At 57.1% G+C, this 22,851-nt stretch overlaps 2 protein-coding genes across 2 annotated transcripts in view; both read left to right on the forward strand.

Annotated features, from left to right (window-relative positions):
- TSPEAR (thrombospondin type laminin G domain and EAR repeats) overlaps positions 1-22,851 on the forward strand; it is a 131,660-nt gene that overhangs the window by 104,532 nt on the left and 4,277 nt on the right. The window contains exons 3-10 of the mRNA XM_070407070.1: positions 5,609-5,847; positions 7,960-8,050; positions 8,968-9,121; positions 10,402-10,533; positions 11,541-11,767; positions 12,986-13,172; positions 14,282-14,511; positions 21,498-21,685. Of these exons, the coding sequence (XP_070263171.1) occupies positions 5,609-5,847; positions 7,960-8,050; positions 8,968-9,121; positions 10,402-10,533; positions 11,541-11,767; positions 12,986-13,172; positions 14,282-14,511; positions 21,498-21,685 (1,448 nt within the window). The remainder of the gene's footprint in view (positions 1-5,608; positions 5,848-7,959; positions 8,051-8,967; positions 9,122-10,401; positions 10,534-11,540; positions 11,768-12,985; positions 13,173-14,281; positions 14,512-21,497; positions 21,686-22,851) is intronic.
- On the forward strand, positions 3,215-3,934 carry LOC139004223 (keratin-associated protein 10-3-like). The gene has a single exon (XM_070407076.1). The coding sequence runs from the start codon at positions 3,215-3,217 to the stop codon at positions 3,932-3,934; it is 720 nt and encodes a 239-aa protein (XP_070263177.1).

Raw genomic sequence — 22,851 nt, forward strand, 5'->3', positions numbered from 1 at the left:
ATTTTGAAGGCATTTGGGGGTCAGAGGAGCTTAGCTAAAGGAGCTAAGTTCTAAGGTCTAAGGCAGAGGTTCTCAACCTTCCTAATGCCGCGACCCTTTAATACAGTTCCTCATGTTGTGGTGACCCCCAACCAAAAAATTATTTTAGTTGCTACTTCATAACTGTAATTTTGCTACTGTTATGAATCCGAATGAAAATATCTGATATGCAGGCAGTATTTTCATTGTTACAAATTGAACATAATTAAAGAATAGTGATTAATCACAAAAACAATATGTAATTATATATGGGTTTTCTGGTGGTCTTAGGCAACCCCTGTGAAAGGGTCAACCCCCAAAGGGGTCATGATCCACAGGTTGAGAACCGCTGGTCTAAGGAGAGTCAGGCCCAGGCGCCATTCACCCACTGTCCCATCTGAAACGCCTGGGGCTCCTTGCAGCACAGAATGTGGGCCTGGGGCCTCCCCTGTGGTCCACCCACAGGTCTGCACTGTGAGCAGAGACCTGATAGAGGGATGCAGGGAGGGGCCGCTCCAACCCTGATAGAGTCAGAGGGACTGGATGACCTTCCCACCAGGGCCACACCAAACAATTAGCAAATCGTGGAGCCATGGTATTCAGATGCTGGACTTGAAGATCACAGAACCAGGACCCCTGCGAGGGGAACCAACAGAGTGAGCCTCACAGTCGGCCCGACTCACCGCCATCAGAGCATGTCCAGGCCCTCGTGCAAAAATGGAAAACCCAGGCGCTCCATGCACCCCTGAGTCAGAGGCGGCCCTGGGATTTGGGGGAGCCCCAGGCAGCTGGTGTTTATGGCCAGAGTAACAGAGAGCGGAGACCTGCCCTGAGTCACTCTTGGTCCTCAGAGGGTCTCCCTCAAGTGTCAGCTAAGTAATGACCAGCAACCCCATGTGAGTCTGGGATTGGGGAAACCCACAAAACTAGAGGGCTCATCCCAGACACCAAACATGCCTACAGCAGCGCCTATTCCCTCCTGCCAGGTGGAACATGGTCCTGATTCAGGACATCGGGGAGACCACTCAGGGGGCATTGCCTCCGTTGTGGGTAAAATTGGCCCCAGTGTTTCAGTCCTACCTGACAAAGCTGATAGCAAACTCTAAAGAAAGAGCCACTCCCAAGAATTTTTAGGATTTTCTACATTTAATATGATAGCATCTGTGAACACAGATTATTTTGCTTTTTTCTGATTTTGATGCTGTTTATTTCTTTCACTGTATCTGCTTTCCCAGAGTGTCCAGTCCTATGGAGAATGGAGGTGGCACAAGTGGGCATCCTTATCCTGTTTCTGATCTTAGAGGAAGAGCTTTCAGTTTTTCAAAATTGAGTGTGATGTTTGCTGTAGGTTTTTCATACATATTCATTTCTTTATTCATATGTATTTATGTATATGTTGTTTCCTTCTAGTTCTAGTTTGTTGAGTATTTTTATCATGAAAGTGTTTTGAATTTTATAAAATGTGGAGGGTTTTTTTGCATCAGTTGAGAAGGTCAGGTATTTTCCTCCTCATTCTATCAATGTTGTATATTACACTGATCAACTATCATATGTAGAACCATCCTTGCATTTCAACAATAGATCTCTCTTGGCCAAGGTTTATATCTCTTAATCTGCTGCTGAATTTGATTTGTTAGTAATAGTTGTGGGATTTTACATCAATGTTCATCAGGAATGTTGAACTGTAGCTTTCTTTTCTATAAGTGTGTTTGTCTGGCTCTGATATCAGAGCAATACTGGCCTCAGAGAATGAGTTAGGGATAGTTCCCTCTGAAGTTTACAGTGATCTCGGGATGAACAAAAATCCTTAACGTGATATAAGGCATCTATGAAACTCTCACAGCCAATACCACACTCCATTGAAAAAACAACACTTTTCCCTGAATCTAGGAACAAGACACAGATGTCCCCTCCCACCACACTATTCAGCCTCATACTGAGGGTCTGAGCCAGAATAAGACAAGAGAAAGAAGTAAAGGGCATGCATATTGCAAATGCAGAAATGAAATTGTCTCTATTCACAGAGTACATGATTGTCCACATAGAACACCCCCAGGAATCTGCAAAAGGTCTCCTGGAAAATGTAAGAGTTTGGCAAGGTTGAAGATGCAAACTTAAAATAGTAAAAATTTATTGTGGTTCTATACAGAGGTGGGCAAAAGTAGATTTACAGTTATGAGTACATGAAACAGAGCTTATTCTTATGTTGTTGTTTTTGAATAATTTTATTATTGATTTGTATTCTTTGCCTCATTATTATTGTTATTATTTTGTATCCTTACCTATGATTTATATTTTAGCTAATGATGACTGGTAATTTAACCTACTTTTGCCACCTCCATATAATATTAATAAAGAATTGGATTTCAAACTTTTTGTTTAAAAGTATGACTTACAACAAAATAAAAAATGAAAACCAGTTTGAATCTAACATAATGAAAACTATAAAAACACTGATGAAATGAACCGAAGAAGACATGAATTAATGGAGAATTAGAGCATCTTCACGGAGGAGACATTGTGATGTCAGTTACCTTCACACTGATCTGTACATTCAAGGCAATCCCAACAAAAACAGCAGCAGAATTATTTTTTGTTGTCAATAAGCTGAATGTAAAAGTATTTGGAGGGAAAAGGAGCTCAAATAGCCAACCCTATTGTCATTCTTGCTGTTTGAGACCCTCATCCGTCTCCTTCCCCTTTACTGGATTCCTCTGTGGCTGGTGCCCCTCCTCAGCCGCCTGTGAGTGGGGATGTCCAGCAGCGATGAGCAGCAGAGCCCCAGTTTCAGCCCCTGCTGCCCAGCCTCTGACTCTGGGATTCAAACCATCCCTTGCAACGTCAGGGAGAACAGCTGGCAGTGGAGCATGGCCGGGCAGGGGGGGCTGCCAGCGCTCCCCCACTCCAGATGTTTCCAGGGCTGTTTGCTTAGGAAACACACACGGCAGGGGGCCAAGCCCCTCTTCAACAAAACAGACTTTTCACAAGCAGCAGACTCTTTCCTGGAAATAAACCAGAGGAAATACGGGCGCCCAGGACTCAGCTCAAAATATCAACAAGGAAAGGAGGCGTGGGGAGCCTCCTGCTTAGAAAACAAACACCAGGAGGGTATAAAAGCCAGCAGCCCTGGGCATCTTACACACTCACACTCACTCACACACTCACACACTCACCCTCCTCCAGCCTCTGCCCCACCATGGCCGCTTCCAACCTGTCCGTCTGCTCCAGCAACCGGAGCTATGGCAGCCGGGCCTGCCTGCCCGGGTCCTATGACTCTTGCATGGACTCCTCCTGGCAGGTGGACGACTGTCCAGAGAGCTGCTGTGAGCCTTCCTGCTGTGCCCCCACCTGCTGTGTCCCCAGCTGCTGCCAGCCCTCCTGCTGCACCTCCAGGTGCTTTGTCCCCACCTGCTGTACCCCCAGCTGTTGCACCCCGACCTCCTGCCTTACCCTTGTTTGCACCCCAGTGAGCTGTATGTCCAGCCCCTGCTGTCAGACAACCTGTGGGCCAAGCCCCTGTCAGTCAACCTGCACCAGCTCCTGCATGTCCTTGTGCTGCCAGCCCTCCTGCTGCACCTCCTCCCCCTGCCAGCAGGCCTGCTGCACACCCGTCTGCTGCACACCTGTCTGCTGCAAGCCCCTGTGCTGTGTGCCTGTCTGCTCTGGGCCCTCCTCCTGCTGCCAGCCCACCTCCTGCACCTCATCCTGCTGCAGACCCTCCTCCTGCGTGTCCCTCATCTGCCGCCCCGTGTGCAGGCCTGCCTGCTGCGTGTCCACCTCCTCCTGCTGTGGCCCTGCTTCCTCCTGCCAGCCCAGCTGCTGCCGCCCGTCCTCCTGCATGTCCCTGCTCTGCCGCCCCGTGTGCTCTCGCCCGGCCTGCTGTGTCCCCACCTCGGCCCAGAAGTCCTGCTGCTGAGCAGGCATGTCCCCAGGGCCAGCCGGGCTCAGGTCTTACCCTGTGACGGTGGTTCTCCCAGCCACCCCTCAGTCAGGTCCTAACCTGTGTTAGATGGCTGTCCCTACTCAGGACAGGGTCCCCCAGTCTCCCCTGTCCTGAGCTGACCTCTGCTCCCGGAGCCCTGAACCTCAGGGCTCTTGCCTCCCAGGGAGGGTCCCCTCCTGCCCCTGGGTCACCTGCCCCTCCCTTCCAATTTCTCTGTCCATCACTTGACCTCCACTCTCAGCCTGTCAGCACCTCCTCGTGCACCCCAATAAACTCACTTCATCACCTGAGCGCTTCCTTCCTCTGATTTCATTGCCGCGGTGGCGGTGGGCGAGAAACCGGGCTCTCACCAGACACTGGTCTCCTCCAGCCGCGAGTATTTCTAGGAACGAGTGGCCGAGCGATCACAGCGCCTAAGTCCTCTGGGCGGGGGACTGGGTGGGACTCACACCCCGACCAAGGAAGGTCCGTGAAGGAGTGGCCAGAAGCCATGGGACCCAGTCTGAGCCAAGTGGGTTTTGCTGATTAGGCATTAAATTAATTATGAGGAATGTGGAGGCTTTGAACTTCTTTGGAATAATAGTTGCATGGAATTTGGGTCGCAGTGTGGCATGGGCAAAGGCTAGTGAAAAATGACACTAGTTATCATCCAGGTTTCATCACTTTCAATCCTCTACTCTTTCAGCTGTGTTAGGCTAGGCATTTATAGACTCTACATTGCAATTGCTTATAAGCATGTATACATTTCCCTGCGCAGTTCGAGTGGCTGGGGTGGCTGGGGTTTGGGGGTCACATTGTGTTTGAAGTCACCGTTGTGGAGGGGGGTGTGGGTTTTAAGTGGTGGTAAAGCACACCGCACCTGAAGCTCACCGTTTTGATCATCTTTACGAGTTCAGCTCAAGGGCACGAAGCAGTCACAGGTGGTTGTTGTTGCGTAGCCATAACCACCCTCCATCTCAGAACTTTCTCATCTTCCCGGGATGACTCTGTTCCCATTAAACATCGGCTCCTTTCCCGGCCCCCGGCCCCTGGCGCCCACCTCTGCACTCGGTGTCTGTGGATGCCACGGCTCCCGGGTCCCCCAGTTAGTGAAATCCTAAGCCTTTGTCCTTTTGTGGCTGCTTGTTCCGCTCAGCGCAATGTCCTCGGGGCTCGTCCCTGTCGATGCCAGACCTTCCTTTTTAAGGCTGAAGATGCTCCATTTGGTGGCTGGGCCGCATTATGTATGCTCCTCCCTTCATCCGCCGGTGGGCAGCTGGGTTGCTTCTACGTGCATAATGCCCTTCTGAGTAACGCTGCAGGGAGCACAGGTGTCCACGTATCTCTCCGAGACCCAGCTGGCCGTCCATTTGGATTTACAGCAGATGGAATTGCGGGATCATACGGTAGTTCCATTTGTAATTTGTGGAGGAAACGCCTACTGTTTTTGATAGGGGCTGCAGCATTTTGCCTTCCCACCCATGATGCACCAGGCTCGAATTTCTCCAAGTCTTCACCAACACGCTGCTTCCTGTTTACCTGATCCCGGCATGGTCATGGGTGCGAGCAGTGCTCCTGGCTTCATCACACACAGGGTTGTGGCAGCAGGCCCTGCGCCGTGAGCCCTGCCCTTCCCTGCCCACCCTCACCGCCCGCCCTCTCTTGCAGAAGAATGAGTACCTGTTCACGGTGGTGGCGGAGGGGCCCGACGCGCTGCTGCTGGGCCTGCGGTACTCACCTACCCGGCTGCACTTCCTCTTCCTCAGCCAGGACGCGTCGGGCGCCTGGCAGACCCGAGTGTCCTTCCGCAGCCCCGCCCTGATGGACAGCCAGTGGCACACGCTGGTCTTGGCTGTGTCGGAAGACTCCTTCTCCCTCACCACGGACTGCGGCGTCCCCGTGGACATGTAGGTACCGGGATGCCGGGAGGGTCGCATGGTGCGGTGTGCTGCCCGACATGGAGTCCAGAGTGGACATCCGGGGGCAGCTTGAGTTTGCAGGGCGGGCCGGAGGGGTCAGGCTTGTGGAGGAGCCCTTGTGGCAGGAGTGCCTGGGTCACCAGCAGGTGGACAGCGCACCTGCCTCCAGGGGAGGGCGTGGGGCGGGGGACAAGGGCAGGCACCCGTCTGAGAGCGGAGGGCAGCGGGGGGTCGGGGAGCTGACGCCTGGCCCTGGGCTGGGGCTGAAGTGTGAGTCCAGGCTGAGCTTGCCCAGGGGATGTGCCCTGCAGGGCGCTGTTACCATGATGAAAGGGCCACAGAGGAGAAAGGGCCACAGAGGAGGATCATAGGAACTTGGGTACCACAGCCAAGCAGAAGCTGTGCCCCGGCTTGAGGCCCAGGTCTTGCTGTGTGATTTTCAACACGTCATCTAACCTCTCTGACTCAGTTCCCTCGTCTGAAATAAGGGGATCAATATTCATTAAAACTCCAGATAAACATGCCGAGGAGTTCTGAGTAACTGTGACACACCCCGGGCACGGGGAAGCCCGAGTTCGTTTCTTGTCCTTGCCAGCGCCTCGCTTTGGACCAGGGACAGTGAGTCCCTGCAGCCTGGCCAGCTGCTGACCCACGGGCCTCCCCATCCATCCTTGCTGAGTGGGGCTGGAGACATTTGCACGTCGAGTGGTCCAGCTTACTTTAAATCTATCATTATACCAAATAGTACTTCCGAAGGTGGGATCTTACTCTGCTTTGTTATTACGAAACTTATTCCGTAATAAAAAGAATCCATAACATTTATACACTTGGTTTAAACATGTCTTAGTCACCACCCCTCCCCACCACGCTGTCAGCTACATCAGCCTTTATAGGGTGAGAGCCTGCAGCTGACAGCTCCATGCGGGGAGGGTGCAAAAGGCCCAGCCGGGGCGGGGCACCGGGGCTGGAGCCATGGTGGCCACGGCGGATTTCAGGCCCCGGGCTTCACGGGCCTTGCAGGCACCGTGGAGGACACAGGCCAGAACTCAGGTGACCTGGGAATTGCGCGGACACTGGGCTGATCTCACCACGGCCAGCCGCAGCCAGACGGCAAGGACTGGAAGGAGCAGAGGACCTGGCATCAGGCCCGGGAGACGCTGGGCAGTGAGAGAGCCCGTGCCTGGCTTCCCGGCCCCGGGAGCTCCAAACACACAGTCCTCTCCCACGGGGCACCCGCCTTCTCACCTTTCCCCAGAGTTCCGCTCGCGCCCCCCCCCCCCCCCCCCCCCCCCCCCGCCGCACATCAAGACCCAACTCCGGCCACATTTTCCAACACCCTCAAGTCACCAGGGAGGGAACCCCATCCTGCCCTGACACCATCTGTCTCCCCACCCCCAGGGCTCAGTGGAGGGTGAACGGGCTGGAAACCCCATGCCCGTAGGAGCCGCTGGATGTTCTGTGAAATGGCGGGGAACTTCTGGCAGCACACGCTCTTGCAGAAGATCCTCGTCCTGGGGCGAAGGGGGGCGCCCTAATTCATGTCCCATCGGGCCTGGGACCTTGTTTAGAGACAACACCTTTGCAGGTGTGAGCCAGCTCAGTTGAGGTCACACTGGAGAGGGTGGGTCCTGACCCAGTGACCGGTGTCCCTGTAAGAAGAGGAGAAGAGGCCCAGGGGAGAAGCCATGTGATGGTGAGCGCAGAGAGTGAGTGATGCAGCCACAGGCAGGAGCCCCCAGGAGCCCCCGGGAGCAGGAAGAGGCAGGAAGGACCCCCCTGGAGCCTTCTGAGAAGGTGAGAAGGCGGGTGCCCCGTGGGAGAGGACTGTGTGTTTGGAGCTCCCGGGGCCGGGAAGCCAGGCACGGGCTCTCTCACTGCCCAGCGTCTTCCGGGCCAGTCAACACCTCAGTGTTGGACTTCTGGTCCCCAGAACTGTGAGGGAATGGATGTCTGTGGTTGAAGCCGCCCAGCCTGTGGTCCTTTGTTACAGCCGCCCCAGGACACTGGCACGTCCCGCGCGCGGCACCGCTCTGTCCTTTTCTACACTAATGGCCTGCACTGCCGCTCTCCCACGGCTAAACCCCCACCCACTGTTTTCAGAACTGCCGATGTGCCCTTCCCAGCCGCCCTATCGGTGCAAGGAGCCCGGTTCTTCATCGGCAGCCGGAGGAGGACCAAAGGCCTGTTCACGGTGAGTGTGGAGGGGCTGCCTGCCTGGCCTCCCCACGCAGTGTTCACAGAGGGGCTGTCACCACAGGCCTGCTGTCCCGATGCTCTGGCTCCACAGATTGTCGTGTGTCAGACAGGAATGAGGAACACGAGGCTCAGTGGAGTCCCACACACGCCAGGCACACCTGACACAAGGCCTTTGCACTCCCTGTCCCCTCTTCCTGGCCCACCTGGCCCCTGTACTGCCACGGCTCACACCCTCCTCCCTCAGGGCCCTGCCCCATGTCCTCTTCCCATGGAGGCCTTTCCCACCACTCTGAGAAGATGACCCTGCACCCAGATCCCACCCTTGGCTCTTCATCGTAGCCCTGACCACCTTCAGGCCAGCTGTGTGTTTGCTCATTGCCTGTCTCTGTCCTAGAGTGGAGGTGGGGGAGCCTTGTTCCCTGTGTGTCCTTGTCTAGAACCATGCCTGATGTATAGCAGGTGCTCTGTGAATATTCACTGATGGCATGCTTGGATGGTTGGATGGCTGGATGGCTGGATGGATGGGTGGGTGGATGGATGGATAGGTGGGTAGATGGATGGATGGATGATTGGATAGATGGATGGTTGGATGGATGGCATATGGATAGATAGATAAATGAATGGATGAGTGGATGGATGGATGGTTGGATGGATGGGTGAATAGACAAATGAATGGATGGGTAGATGGATGGATGGATAGATAAGCAATGCTGGCCTGTAACTCTAGATTTGTCCACAGGAAAGTCCCTTTGTGGTTCAGTGACCTCAGAAGAGTGTCTAGCTCTCCACTGATGCACCCAATGCCCCCCATAACTTATATGCAGACTCTTCCCTCCTAGCTCTAGAGTGGTTAGCCCCCAGGGCATTTCCACCACCGCCCAGGGTCTGAACACACTGTCCCTCTCTCCGCAGGGCCTGGTCAGGCAGCTGGTCCTGCTGCCCGGCTCCGACGCCACTCCCAGGCTGTGTCCCTGCAGGAATGCAGAGCTCGTGCTGTCCATCCCCCCAATCCTGCAGGGTCTCACGGGGAAGCCGGAGGACAATGAGGTGCTAAAATATCCCTATGGTTAGTAAGCCAGGCCACCTGCTCCCCCTCAGAGTCTGCTTCCTCTCAAGCCTCCACTTCCACCTGCTGCCTGCTTTGTCCCCAGAGCAGCATTGGGGGCCCTTTCTCCTCATCCCTCCCCGAAAGACACCACACCTCAGCCCCTGCCCCAGTGGGGGCCCCACCTTCAAAGGATACATTTCTATTTTCCGTGAACCCCCTGCCCAGAGGGTCCCCAGCTCCACTTTTTTAGTTTCTGTTTGCACCTTCCCAATCTAAAGGTACAATGGTGACTGTTTATTTATTATTTTAAAAAATATGTTTTTATTGATTTAAGAGAGAGGAAGGGAGAGGGAAAGAGAGATAGAAACATCAATGATGAGAGAGAATCATTGATTGGCTGCCTCCTGCACGCCCTACACTGGGAATCAAGCCCGCAACTCAGGCATGTGGCCTGACCGGGAATCGCACCGTGACCTCCTGGTGGTCGATGCTCAGCCACTGAGCCATGGTGGCAGGGCTATCGACAATTTATGTAAACCACAGCCCCTGCCAGGGAGAATCCAACCCCCTCACCCATCCACCTAACCCCCCACTATTCGGCGAGGTGGGAGGACAACCTGGCCCTCTCCCAGCTTCACTGGGCACACCCCGACCTTGAGCGGGTGACACTGAGAGCCTGTCTTGTAACTGTGTTTTCAAGCCCCTGGGCAGGAGGCCTCTGGGCATCTTCCTCAGGCAACATGGACCGCTGTAACCAAAGGGGTTCTCAGGGGGCAGGACTCGGCCCCCAGACCCCTGCCCCAGGCTGCGAGGGTCAAAGGAGTGCTCAGAGTCACAGCCTGGCCTCGGGCCTGGGCCACAGGGCAGATATCACTCTGAAGTGGCCGAGTAGCCTCATTAGGACACGTGTGTTTGACCTGAGATGGAGGCATAATTCCAAGGAGAGATGGGCTCAAAATGCCACCGAACTAAGCAAAAGGGAAGTTTAGATAAACTCATGCCCATTGGTCACAGATGTGGGAGGTGAGAAGGCATGCAGTAGTCACAAGGATTTCCAGAAGAGCAGGAGGTCCAGGGGGCGGTGGACATACTGCCCTGGAGCCATAGGGAGCTTTACCCGTCCTGCCACGCAGACGCCCTGGGGCGGGCCACGTGCCCTGGGGCTCCCTGCCTCCTGGGACCCATTTAAGACCCTGAGTGGGTCCTGGAAGCCCAGCTTCAGGGACAAAGGCAGGACTGCCTCCTCCAGGGAGTTCATTTCCACTGGACACTCACCAGACACTTCCTGTCTCCCCCAGAAACCGACATGAAGGTGACGCTGGGATCCCGGCCTCCATGCACCAAAGTGGAGGATGCCCAGTTTTGGTTTGACGCCGGACAGAGGGGGCTGTACCTGTGTGTGGGCAGCGAGTGGGTCTCGGTGCTGGCAGGTGAGGTGGACGGGGGGTCATGGCTCCTGGGTCTCTGGACACTTAGGGGCTCTGCTCAGAGTCAGCGTTACCTGAGAAAAGGAGGCACCCCCACTCAGAGCAGCAAGCCCCATATTTCGTCTGGAACCATGCGCCCTCCTGGGCACACAGGCTGGGTGGCAGGGCTCATCACCTCCCCTCATCCCTGTCCAGGAAAGAGCTCGGGGCTAACTGGAGCCAGCCTCCCCCAGGGGGCCCTGCCCACTCTCCCTCCTCGCACCCTGCCTGCGCTCAGATCGTAGATTCAATGTGACAATGCCAGGGGCCCGAGAGCATTATTGCTGCAGCAAGCCTTGCAGCTATCCGTTCCTTTCTTTCTTTTTTATTCTCACCCAAGAATATTTTTTCCACTGATTTTTTTAGAGAGTGGACGGGAGTGAGGGGGTTAGGGGAGGAGAGAGAGAAACATCCATGTGAGAGACACATCGACGGGTTGCCTTCCATTCACACCCAGACCAGGGCCAGGGATTGAGCCTGCAACCGAGGTATGTGCCCTTGACTGGGAATAGAACCCGAGACCCTTCGGTCCACGGACTGACACTGTAACCACTGAGCAAGCCGTCCAGGGCTCCATTCCTGGTGTGGGAAGGGGGAATGAGGTAGCCCTGGGTGTCCGCAGCAAAAGGGGACTGCTCTCGAGCTCCTGACTCCACCCTCTGGGTCACCTTAGGGGTCAGCCTTTTGTAGCCGCAGTGAGCCTGGGAGATGTCCCATAAGGACCCAACACATCGGGTCCCCCCAATGAGTACCAGTGGGGGCCTGCCGGATCTGAAACCCACACAAACCGAGTGGGCTTCTTGGCAGGCCTCTGGTGGTGAACAGGCGCTCTGAGCAAATTGCCCGTGCCCCACGCTAATGCCCTGGGGTCACGGCTCAGGGCCTGGGGTGCTGCTCCCAGGAGGGTGCCTCCAGGCTTCCGTGCTGGGAAACGTTGACCATTAACCACGTCTCCATGTCTCTCTCACAAGCCAAAGAGAGGCTGGACTACGTGGAGGAGCACCAGCGCCTCTTCACGCACTCGGAAACGCTGGGCATCGAGGTCTTCGTCATCCCCGAGGCCGGGCTCTTCATAGCAACCGCCAATCGGAAGGCCACGTCCGCCATCTACAAGTGGACCGACGGGAAGTTCGCCTCGTACCAGAGCATCCGCACACACCAAGCGCAGTCCTGGAGGCACTTCACCATCGGGAAAAAGGCGAGTCTGCATTCGTGACTCTCTCGTCCTTTTAAAGTTGCAGAGTCCGGGGATTGGGCTCCTGACATGGCTTCTCCAGGAAAACGTGTTTCTCGAGGCTCCAAGGCCTTTGTCAGGTTCCAGACGGCTTCCCGGTCAGACACCGGGCTGAGTCTCTATACCCAGACGAGGCCTGAGAAAGTCTGCTCAGCTTCCGACACACCAGGAAAGGCCATTGCTAAGATGCCGCCCAGGTCTGTACAGACCCTCATTGCTAACTTAGAAACCTGTGGAGGTCATTTAACTTGGGCCCGTCAACAAGACAGAAGCCATGAGAGAATGCAACAGATCCGCCCGCCCGATTCTGCCTTTTCCCCCAGAAACATGCATGCTGGGTACAGCCCTGCCCCCACCTGGACCCACCCACTGCGGGTAGAGCAGTGAGCAAGCAAACAAGCCCCTGCCCTCCTGTGGCTGGCAGCCCACCATGGTTCTTGTGCCCGATCCAACATGGTGAATGAATGACTTGCTCTCGGGTTATTCGGCTGATGATGTTTTAAAGGCGCTTATGTTTTAATTATCAAAAATAATAACTTTACACAAAAGAAAAATAGGGAAATTTGGAAAAACAAGGCGGGAATCATCTGTCCGGTTGCCTAAGCAGATGCAGGACTTACCTGGGCATTCTGGCTCCTAGTTCCAGCGCGCACACCCGACAGGCCAAGCTCCTGGCCCCCGTTAGAGCCGCATAAGCGCACGATCATGCCCGCTGGTCACGTCACACGTAGAGGGTTTCTGTGTCCTACTCGGCTGCGTGGCAAACACCACTTTCTGGAGGTGGCGGGGGGTGGAAAGGAATAGGGCATTACGACCTTTCCTACTCCCACGGGTGATGAGGAACACTTTTGTGATGAAGCTCTTCCTGGGGTTGGGAGGTAGACGTGGCAGTAATGGACTGGGGCATACGGCACATTTAAGGGTTTTAAACGTAATGAACGGGTCTGGAGACAGTCAGGCTCCCAGGCCGCCAAGGCCATCAATAACAGAGGGTGGGCTCAGCTCCGTCCCTGCACCTACACACATGTGCTGGCTACAGCCCTGGCCCTACCCCGACCTACCCACTGCAGGTAGAACAGTGAGCAGACAAACGCCTGCCCGTGCGGACAGACACAGCTCTTGGGAAGCCGGCACAGACCCTGGCTGCGGGCAGGGAGCCGAGTGTCCCGTCCTCTCTTGCAGGTCTTCCTGGCTGTGGCCAACTTTGACCCCAACGAAAAGGGCCAGGAGTTCTCCGTCATCTACAAATGGAGCCCGAGAAAGCTGCGGTTCACGCCCTACCAGAGAGTGGCCACCCACAGCGCCCGGGACTGGGAGGCCTTCGAGGTGGCTGGGGAGCACTTCCTGGCTGTGGCCAACCACAGGGAAGGTAGGGCTGTGACCTACAACTGGAAGGCTCGTCTTCATCTCATTAAAAAGGACAATAAATCACAGCAGCCCGATTCCTCGGGCTCGGCCACCTGATGTGGCCTCTGAGCACCTCCCATCTGTCCAGGTAGGAAGATGGGTGGTCAGTGCCGCCCCCAGGAGAGTCGCCACGGAAATAAGGGCCACCTGGCTGCCCAGACTGCCTCATTTAAAACTAACTAACTGACTAACTAACTGACTAACTGACTGACTAACTCACCTCCTTCTGGGAGGATCTGACTGACATGGTGGGAAGGTGACCTCTCTGACCAGCAGGCCAAGGGTCAGCCCGGGGGACGGGGTGTGGACAGGTGGGGGTGTCGCTGGAAGGATGTGGACCTGGTTTCTGAGAACCGGTCATCGTGTGCACACAGACTCTGTGAATCGTGGGTGTGGTGGGGGACAGGCTGCGAGGGGCCGGCTAACCTTGTTTCTGGGCCAGCAATCACCCCCCAACTAGTGACCTCGGCAAGCCCTTCCCATCCTCTGACTCAGGGCCGGACAGGTCCAAGGTGGCTGCGGCCCTGCAGGGCATCTCTAGCTCAGGCCTCAGTGGGCTCCATGCTCAGAGTTTCCCTGAGCCCGAGACCCACAAGAGAGCTCTGTGGGGGCCTGAGGAGGAGCCCCCACCACCCGCTGATGGGCAGGGCGACCCCAGGAGCCCACTCACCAAGCTCTCCATGGAAGTGAGAGGCTGGCCAGGGGGGGCCCCATGGAGCATGCGGCCTGACCTGCGGGAGAGGTGGGAGCCAGGAGGCCCTGGGCTGTGACAGGTGAGGCTGAGAAGAGGCAGGGGGCTCCACCTCCAAGACCCTGAAGGCCATGGGGAGGGTCCTGAGCCACCCAAAGAGGAGCCCCCTGAGGGCTTTCATCTGGGCAGAGGCAGGAGTGAGCCGCCTGAAGGGCGTCCTCGCTGGGGTGTGAGGGTGCAGGAGAATGTGGGGTGAGTGGGGGCCACACCCAGAGTGGCCCAGGCCTGGCTGGACAGGCAGCAGGGGCCCTGGGCAGGGTCCAGGGGGGCCTTGGCAGAGCTCCGTGCCCGCTCCCTCAACACAGCCGCTTGGCTTCCAGGAGACAACCACAACATCGACAGCGTCATCTACAAGTGGAACCCGCGGACGCGCCTGTTCGAGGCCAACCAGACCATCGCCACCTCCGGCGCCTACGACTGGGAGTTCTTCACGGTGGGGCCCTACTCCTTCTTGGTGGTGGCCAACGCCTTCAACGGCACGTCCACCAAGGTGCACTCCCACCTGTACGTCTGGCTGGTCGGCTCCTTCCGGCTCTTCCAGTCTTTCCTGGTAAGGAACGGCACTGCGCCCTGTCCCCCCAGGGCCTACCTGATCCCACACAGCGCCTGGTGATGCCGGGTCAGGGGCCCCAGCCAGGACCGGTGCTGGTCGGGACCTTCACCCCATGCCTCCACCCCAGGTGCCTCCCTCCCGAATAAGGCTCAGACTGAGTCATGTTGCACACAGCAGCCTCCCCCAAAAGAGCCTGGGGAGCCCTAACATGAGAGGAGGGGTGCGCTGGCTCGGTTGTCCCTCTGACACAAAGGTGTCCTGGCTGCGCCAGCTGCTCAGACCGGCCTGCTGACCCCCGCTGCCTGGCCACCCCTGGATGTCAGGCTCCTGCCCTGGGGCAGGCGGACAGCTGACCTCTGACCTGGCCACATGTGGCAGGTGGGGGCAGCACTCTCCACGTTCCCTCAGACCTCGAGGTCCCTCACCTGGTCCCGGTCACCATGGGCTGGTTAGCAGGACCTGTGATCAGGCTGCAGGAGTATTTATTAGGGTGGAACAGCATTAGACACCCTGCGGACCGCACGTGTCCCAGGCGGCTGTGACGTGGACCATGACGGGAGCGCAGGGGCAGGGCGGAGCTGCGGCCCGGGGAGAAGGAGGTGGCAGCACCATCTAGAAGCTGTGGAGGCTTCTAAAGCACGTTCAGGAAGCCGAATTCACGAGAGCTGTTGACTGGACAGTGAGGCGGGGAAGAGCCAGCATGACTCCAAGGTTAATACTCAGGGTGCTGTTTCCCAGGCGGGGAGGGGGGTTCACTGGGGGAAGCAGGACTGGGGTGAGGCATTATTCTTTTTCTTGTTTTGTTTTGTTTTTAAATATATTTTTATTGATTTCAGGGAGGAGAGGAGAGGGAGAGAGAGACAGAAACATCAATGATGAGAGAGAATCACTGATCGGCTGCCTCCTGCACGTCCCCTCCTGGGGGTCGAGCATGTGCCCGGACCTTCTGGTTCATAGGTTGGCGCTCAACCCCTGAGCCACACTGGCAGGGCTGAGGCATTATTTTTCAGCAGTGACAGCATCCAGGCTTGCTGTGCAGGGGCCTCACAAAGCTCCGTGCCAAGAGCTTAACCTACTTCTTCAGGGGGATGGGGTGTGGACAGGTGGGGGTGTCGCTGGAAGGATGTGGACCTGGTTTCTGAAAACAGGTCATCGTATGCACACAGCCGCCCTATGAAGTAACTTTTATTAAAATATATTTTTATTGATTTCAGAGAGGAAGGGAGAGGGAAAGAGAGATAGAAACATCAATGATGAGAGAGAATCACTGATTAGCTGCCTCCCGCACACCCCACACTGGGGATCAAGCCCGCAACCCGGGCATGTGCCCCAACCAGGAATGGAACCATGACCTCCTGGTTCATAGGTCGACGCTCAACCACTGAGCCATGCCGGCTGGGCTGTGAGGTAACTTCCGCCACTAGTCCCCTCTTACTCACGGGAAACTGAGGCTCAGGAGTTATCGGACTTGCTCTCGACAGAGCCCTGATTGGAACCCAGCTGTGCCGTAGCTTTATTCAGCGTTGGGCAGGGTCTTTCTCAAATGCTCCTTATGCGGCGTCAGTCATTGCTGTGGTGGCTAAGCACATGGAGACTCGGGACACAGCGCAGCCCTCCTGTGAGAGGAGGAGGTGCTGGGGGCGTGCGTGCTGATCTGAAAGGGCCCAGCAATGGGCTGGCCCGGGTCTGCCCAGGGGGATGGGATCTCTGACTGGAATTAGCCTGAGGAGGTGCAAAGGCGTCTGGGTTAGGGTAAAGCAGATTCCCGAGGACGTAGCCTGGAGCCGCAGGGAAAGGGCCGTGTGGAGGCCCGGGCAGGGGTGCAGGCGACAGGCCGATGGCCATGCGTGTGGGAACTCCGTGGGCTCTAAGTTAATGGCATGTGTCACCGAGGCCCCATGGTGCCTGGGAAGCGGGCGGGATGGCAGCGCCCCGGTGAGCCATGAGGTGAGCGGTGAGCGTGCCGCCCAGGAGGGGTTGGGGCTGTGCAGCTGCAGCTCAGCACACTGGGAGCTTGGGGAGGTGGGCGGTCTGGAAGGGATTTGAGTCGTATGGAAGGAGGGACAGTCGTAGGAACCGGAGACTTCGTTCTGGAAGAAGACTCAGGTGGTTGTTTCCACGTCTCCCAGCAGGCGCACTGGGGCCGGGAGCAGAGCTCTGTGGTGTCCTGGGAGCTGGGCCGCAGCCTGGCACAGAGGGGCAGCTGGTGGCTTTGGTCAACCAGGCCAGGTCCTTGGCAGGGCCAGACCATCATGTGATGGGGGCGGCCTCCTGTGGTGGGTTGGGGGTCATTCTGGAGATTGCCATCCTACAGCTACCAACACGGTGATCCTATATCGCCTACATTTGAACAGAAAGGTGCAATATGACAAAAGGCCGATTTAGGAAGGTCTTCCTTACAGTACGTCTCCCAGGGCCACAACCAGAAGCCCCAGGTCCCAGGACACGCCTGCCAGCAGCAAATCCAGCCACAGCCTTCCTCACACTCAGACAACTCAGGGTGTCTGGGGGTCAGACAGGAGACCTGAGACGCGGAGGCTAAAGTGCACACACAGACCCTCGCAGGGAGAAACTGAGCTAGTTCCCGAAGCAGAAGAGGATTCGTACAAATTGTCATTGTCACCCTGGCTGGTGTGGCTCAGTGGCTAGAGAGTCAACCCATGGACTGAGTGTCCAGGTTTGAGTCTGGTCAAGGGCACACACTTGGGTTGCAGGTTCGATCCCTGGCCCCAGTCAGGGTGTGTGCGGGAGGCAACCAATAGATGTCTCTCTCTTTCCCCCTCCCCCGCTCTTTCCACTTTCTCTAAAAAGCAATAGAAGAAATATCACCGAGTGAGGATTAACAAAACAAAAAAAGGGCCAGGACAAGACGCTGAAGGGAAGGCAGGAGGAGGGGTCCGGAAGGTGGTTACAGGACCCACCCATGGGGATGTCGATGACGGCAGACAAACAAGCCTGGAAGGAGGTGGCCACTGCATTTTCAGGTGGCATCTGTGAGCCAGCTCAGTCTGTGCCCAGTCCTGGACAGGGGCATCCTCAGAAGGGAGGCGGAGGCGGAGGGCAGAAATGGGCCAGCTGCATGGAGGCCCATCCCTGCGATGCAACCCTAAGGAGAGCGGGCCAAGGGCAGGAGAGAAGCATCCAGGAGCAGGTGGCAGGAGCAGGTGGTGGGAGCAGGACTCTGTGGCCATGAGGGAGGTCTCTAGCCCTAGGGCAGAGCTGTCCCAGGAGCCAGGACTGCTGCTCGGATGGACGCCCAGGGCACTGTGGTCCCCCAAGCTCTGAGGGCATCCACCAGCTTTGTTTCCTGCCTGAAGGCCTCCTTCTCTTACCAGCCACATTTGTTCACACCTCGATAATTCCTCCAACTCCACAGAATTCCACTTTCCTGCTTTGCCAGCATTTTGTATTGTGTTTAGGTCCTTTCAAGCCTTGGAGATGCCTCGATGTGTTTACTGTTTGGTGTGGAGTTTGGTGTGACCATGAGCTTTGAAGCAGGAGAGGCAGGGTGCTCAGAGATGTGTCGGAGGAGAGGTGCTGGCATCGTGGGGGCCCCTTCGCAGGGTTTGGGGTGCAGGTTTGGGCCTGTTTGCAGAGCTGTGCACCCTGCCCTCGCTAGGAGGAGCAGCGGTAGTTCTGGGTGACGTGGAGCTGCTGCCCCCGGGGAATCCGGGCGCGCAGGGCTTTGGGTCCAGGTGTGAGTGGAGGCTGGCTGCCCCCCATCAGGGACTCTAGGATCCTCCCTCCAGGTGGCAGAAACCCAGGCCCCAGACACTTGTCCTCATCATCTGGGGCCAAAGTAGGCCTGAGCTGGGCGTGTCCAGGAGGGAACGGCTCTGTGCATGGAACCCAGCCTCCGTCTGCTCCCTGAGTGAAGGTTGTGGGGTTGTGGGGCTGTGGTCATGTGATCAAATGGAGGCCCAGGTGGAGGGGGCGGGGATGAGGAGGGGAAATGGTAAGGGTGGGGAGAGGGGCACCGCTGACCAAGGTTCTGGGTTCAGGGTTCGCTGCCTCGGGAGGTGGGCCTGATGGCTAAGTCCCTGGTGGACCTGAGGGCCCAGAGCTGGGAAGGCTTGGGGCAGAGGGTGGCTGAGTGCCCAGGGCCCCCGGGAGAGGGTCAGTGATGGAGGGAGCGTTGAGCCAGGCAGGTGGATGGGACGCATGGAGGTGCTGCACGGAGTGGCCAGCGGGTGTGCAGGTGGCGGGGAAGTTGTGGGCTTGTTGGAAACTGTCTCCACCAAGAATGTAAATGTCCAGAAGCAAATGAAAAGAAAGAAAGAAGCAAGAAAGTTGGTTAAGATCCACCTCTGTAAGGAGGGTGTGAGAGAGCACCCTCCTGTGGACCCCACACCCAGAAGGGACCTGGGTGGGGCCGGGCTCAATGCGGGCGGATGCTCCAGGGAGAGGGTGCTTTCTCCAGTGACTTCCGCTGCCTCTGGGAGGCAGGAGCTGGCAGTGGCCCAGGCGGCACGGCTTGAAGGGCCTGCTGGGTGGGGGGAGCTCGGAGGGGTACCCAGAGTGTGGTGCTCTCCGCAGCCTCCCAGGATAAGACCACTGCCCACCTTAGCCAGCTGCCTGCAGTGAGGATGGCAGCATCGCCCCACGACCCTTTGGGTGTCTCCCCCTGGCAGTGTCCCCACCCCCCTGCCCTCTCCCGGGCACTCCCACCCCCTTGGTTCTTTGCTCCATCCAAGCTGATGACCCTGGGAGCCCACCCACCCTCGAGGGAGGCTGTCAGGGGCTCCAGAGGCTCCAGGCGGCACCATCACCCCAAGAGGTGCTCCCGAGCCCCAGGCGCCATGCCGGGCTGGCAGGGCAGGGCTCCGGGGGAATTCCCTTGGAAGGAGGGAAGGAGGGGAGAGCCCGCCCAGCCCAGCAGGTGCCTCAGGCTGGTGCCACCCCAGGCAGCTTCAGACCTGCTTCCCAGTGCGGGGAGCCCAGCCTCTGGCCCAGGGTGCAGGTGTTGGCCCCGCTCCGGGGGGCTCCTGGCAGCCACACTGTGGGGCTGAGGAGTCGCTGACAGTAGTGACTGACCCAGCCAGCCCCATGCAGGTCTCTGCTCGCCTGTGGCCAGATCAACTACAGGGTGCTTGTTCCATTTGAATTCGAGAGAAACAAGGAGTGATTTTTTAGTAAAAGCATGTCCTGAGTATTGCATGGGATACACAAGTCCTGGAAAATTGTTGTTTCTCTGAAACTCGCATGGAACTAAACTCCTCGTATTTGCTGCCGGCTCCAACCAGCGGAGCAGAGGCGGGATGACAGCCCCTCTGAGCCACGCCCACCTGACACTCCTCCCTGCCTCCTGCCCCTGCCACACCTCAGGGCCTCTTCTTCCCCTGCTGCCAGTGCCCCAGCACCCTCCTGGACCCCCTTCTGTCACCCTTGTGCTGGGGCTCAGGAGAAGGGAGCGGTCTGAGTCCAGTGGCTCAGAGCCCCAGGAAGTGCTGGGGGAGATCCTCTCTTACAGCTCCTGGCCCCTGAACTGTGTGGGAGAGCCCGTGTGCACGCATGCATGCAGGAGTGAGTGTGTGCACAGGTGTGTGTACATGCAGGTGTATGCACACAGGTATGTGCCTTTACTCGTGCACACGTCTGTGCTGTTTCCCATTGACATGGTCTCCCCAGCACAGGTCAGAGGAGCTGGGATCAGCTAGTAACAGTCTGACATCTCCTGCTCGGTTTCTGCGAAGTCACCGCCACATGTGTGTGACTCTCCACCCCGTGTGGGTCTGTAACTGTCGCTGTCTGTGAAGCAGCCACCGGGCGGGTGATGCTGAAGGCCCCTGTGGCCCCCAGTGTCCGAGCCTGCTCAGAGGTCGTGGGGCGCCCCAGGGGAAGAATGGTGCCACCTCCCGGAGCCGCGTGGAGGAGAGGACAGGCTGATCCAGAAAGGCCTTACCAAGCTCCCGGCCCCCGTGAGGGATCAGGGACCGCCAGGTGTCTGGTTCCGGTCCTTGTCCTAGTGAGTCAGCCTTTGGCTTCACCTTACTTGGCTGCGCTCCTCAGGACCGATCCAGACCTGTTTCTAGAGCTCCTGGCTCCGAGCCCAGCTTAGGGGCCCCCAGGAATGTTCTCAGCAGCAGCTACCTGGGCTGGGCCGAGGCGGACAATGTCGCCCTCTGCTGGGCATGGGGAAAAACACTGTCCCCTGCCACAGTGCCCTGCCAGGGTCTCCCTCTCTCACCCCTGGGCCTCTCCCTGCACCTGCCCCTCGATCCCCAGGAAAATGTCTCCTTTCATTTCTGCCCTGCCCTCTCTCTCCAGAGCTCAGGCCAGGGCCTGGATCTGGATTTCTCTGGTCCTCTCCTCCCCCTGCACCAGCACTGCCATTAGGCCCGAGATGCTGGCCGTGAGCTACACGTCACCTTCCTCCTCGTGGGCCCCACATGCCAATCAGCTCATGCAGCTCGCGGTCGGGGGCAAAGGCTCCACAGCTGGCCGCTCGCGCCAAAGCCCAGCCCTGTTGACCCTGCACACCTCAGCCTCAAGGGTGACAAGTGATTTGGGAGCAACAGCGTGCACGGGAACCCAGAGATGGGGCTGTGGGGAGAACCAAAGGAGAACCTCAGGCAGGAACAGCTCATAGTGAGAAACACACGAGGTACCTACAGGTTGCTTCAGAGTTCAGGGCCAGACTGGAGGAAGCAGGGAGGGCTTCCTGGAAGAGGTGTAGTAGCAGCTAGACCTTGAAGGAAGAGCAGCACTGGGGCTTGGGGGAGTGGGTGGCACAGATGGCTAAGAAGCAGTCACCCCAGATGGCACCGTTCAGGTACAGGCACAATTGGCACTCATGTTTGTAAAGGGAGTGAGAGTCACTGCCGTGGGAAATTGAGCGAATCCAGGCTGGAGAGCGGGGACCTTGCCCGACGAGCTTGGAGTGTGTGTGTGTGTGTGTGTGTGTGTGTGTGTGTGGCGTCACTCAGCGGCTCCTGCCGTCTCTGTTCATGAGTGCAGCCTGCCCTCCTCTCCTTCCCTCTCAGACATTTGGTGCCGCGGACTGGGAAGTCTTCCATATTGGAGACAGGATCTTTCTCGCTGTTGCCAACAGTCACAGCTACGATGTGGAAATGCAAGTGCAAAATGACTCCTACGTCATCAACTCGGTCATCTACGAGCTGAACGTCACCGCACAGACATTCGTCAAGTTCCAGGAGATCCCGACCTGCAGGTATGGCTGGGAGGGAGGGCGAGGCCGGCCGGGCACAGCATCGGGTCGGCTCACAGCGACCTTCCCCGCTGCACCCCCACCGAGCCCACCCCGAGGAGGCGGCAGGCCCAGCCTCGTGCACGGTCCCCAAAGCCACACGCGGTGGCCACCAGCACAGAAGGCTGCCTGCATCCCTCGTCGGTGGGGTGTGGCCTCACTCCTGCATATTGCAAGGCTTCGCCAGGGCCAGTGGAGGGATTTTATGGCTCATGTTTATAATCTTGACTCTGATTCCTTTGAAACAGTGTGGTTCGTTTGTATTAAATTCACAGGTATGTGCAACCATCACCACAGGTGATTTTAGAACATCACATGCCTGGGAAAGAAACCCCTACCTTTCACTGTCACCCCTCCCCCTGGTCCCCAGCCCCTGGCACCACCAGTCGGCTGCCGGTCCCCGCGGACCCCCTGTGGTGGACATTCACACACAAGAACACGTGCCATGCTGTGTTCCTTGTGTGGCCAAATGATAGGCACCGTGTGGACAGACCACATTTCACTCACCCAGTTGTCCGCTGATGCACATGTAGGTCATTTCCACTTTTTGACTAAGTGCAGTTGTTCTAAAGAATAAAAACAAAAAAAACCCTCAGAGGACAGGGCAGTGATGGCGAACCTATGACAGGCGTGTCAGAGGTGACACATGAACTCATTTTTTTGGTTGATTTTTCTTTGTTAAATGGCATTTAAATATATAAAATAAATAACAAAAGTATAAATCTTTGTTTTACTATGGTTGCAAATATCAAAAAATTTCTATATGTGACACGGCACCAGAGTTAAGTTAGGGTTTTTCAAAATGCTGACACGCTGAGCTCAAAAGGTTCGCCATCACTGTCCTAGACACCCCCTCACTCCCGGGGTCCTGCCCGAGCACCCTGCTCTCGGCCAGGGCTCTCAGTCCCCACCAGGAGGGAGACTGCAGTGAGTCTCCACCAGACAGGAGGCCCTCTGCTGCCTGACCAGGCCTCAGCCCAAGGCCACCAGACACAGACTCACTGGCCGGGCCTCGGTGTCTGACCGACTAGTGTGTGGCTGCAGCCTCAGTTTCCTCACCTGTAAAGTGGGCACAGGGCCTGCAGTCACCAGAGAGGTGATGGTGGGGCCTCCTGGAGAGATAGGGTCCT

The sequence above is a fragment of the Myotis yumanensis genome, unplaced genomic scaffold, assembly GCF_028538775.1.
Source record: "Myotis yumanensis isolate MYYU_CA2020_CCGP unplaced genomic scaffold, mMyoYum1.0.hap1 SCAF_2, whole genome shotgun sequence".
NCBI lineage: Eukaryota > Metazoa > Chordata > Mammalia > Chiroptera > Vespertilionidae > Myotis > Myotis yumanensis.

Bases quoted from the DNA above. Each gene is read 5' to 3' on its own strand.
- LOC139004223 (XM_070407076.1), top strand. From the start codon at position 3,215: ATGGCCGCTTCCAACCTGTCCGTCTGCTCCAGCAACCGGAGCTATGGC.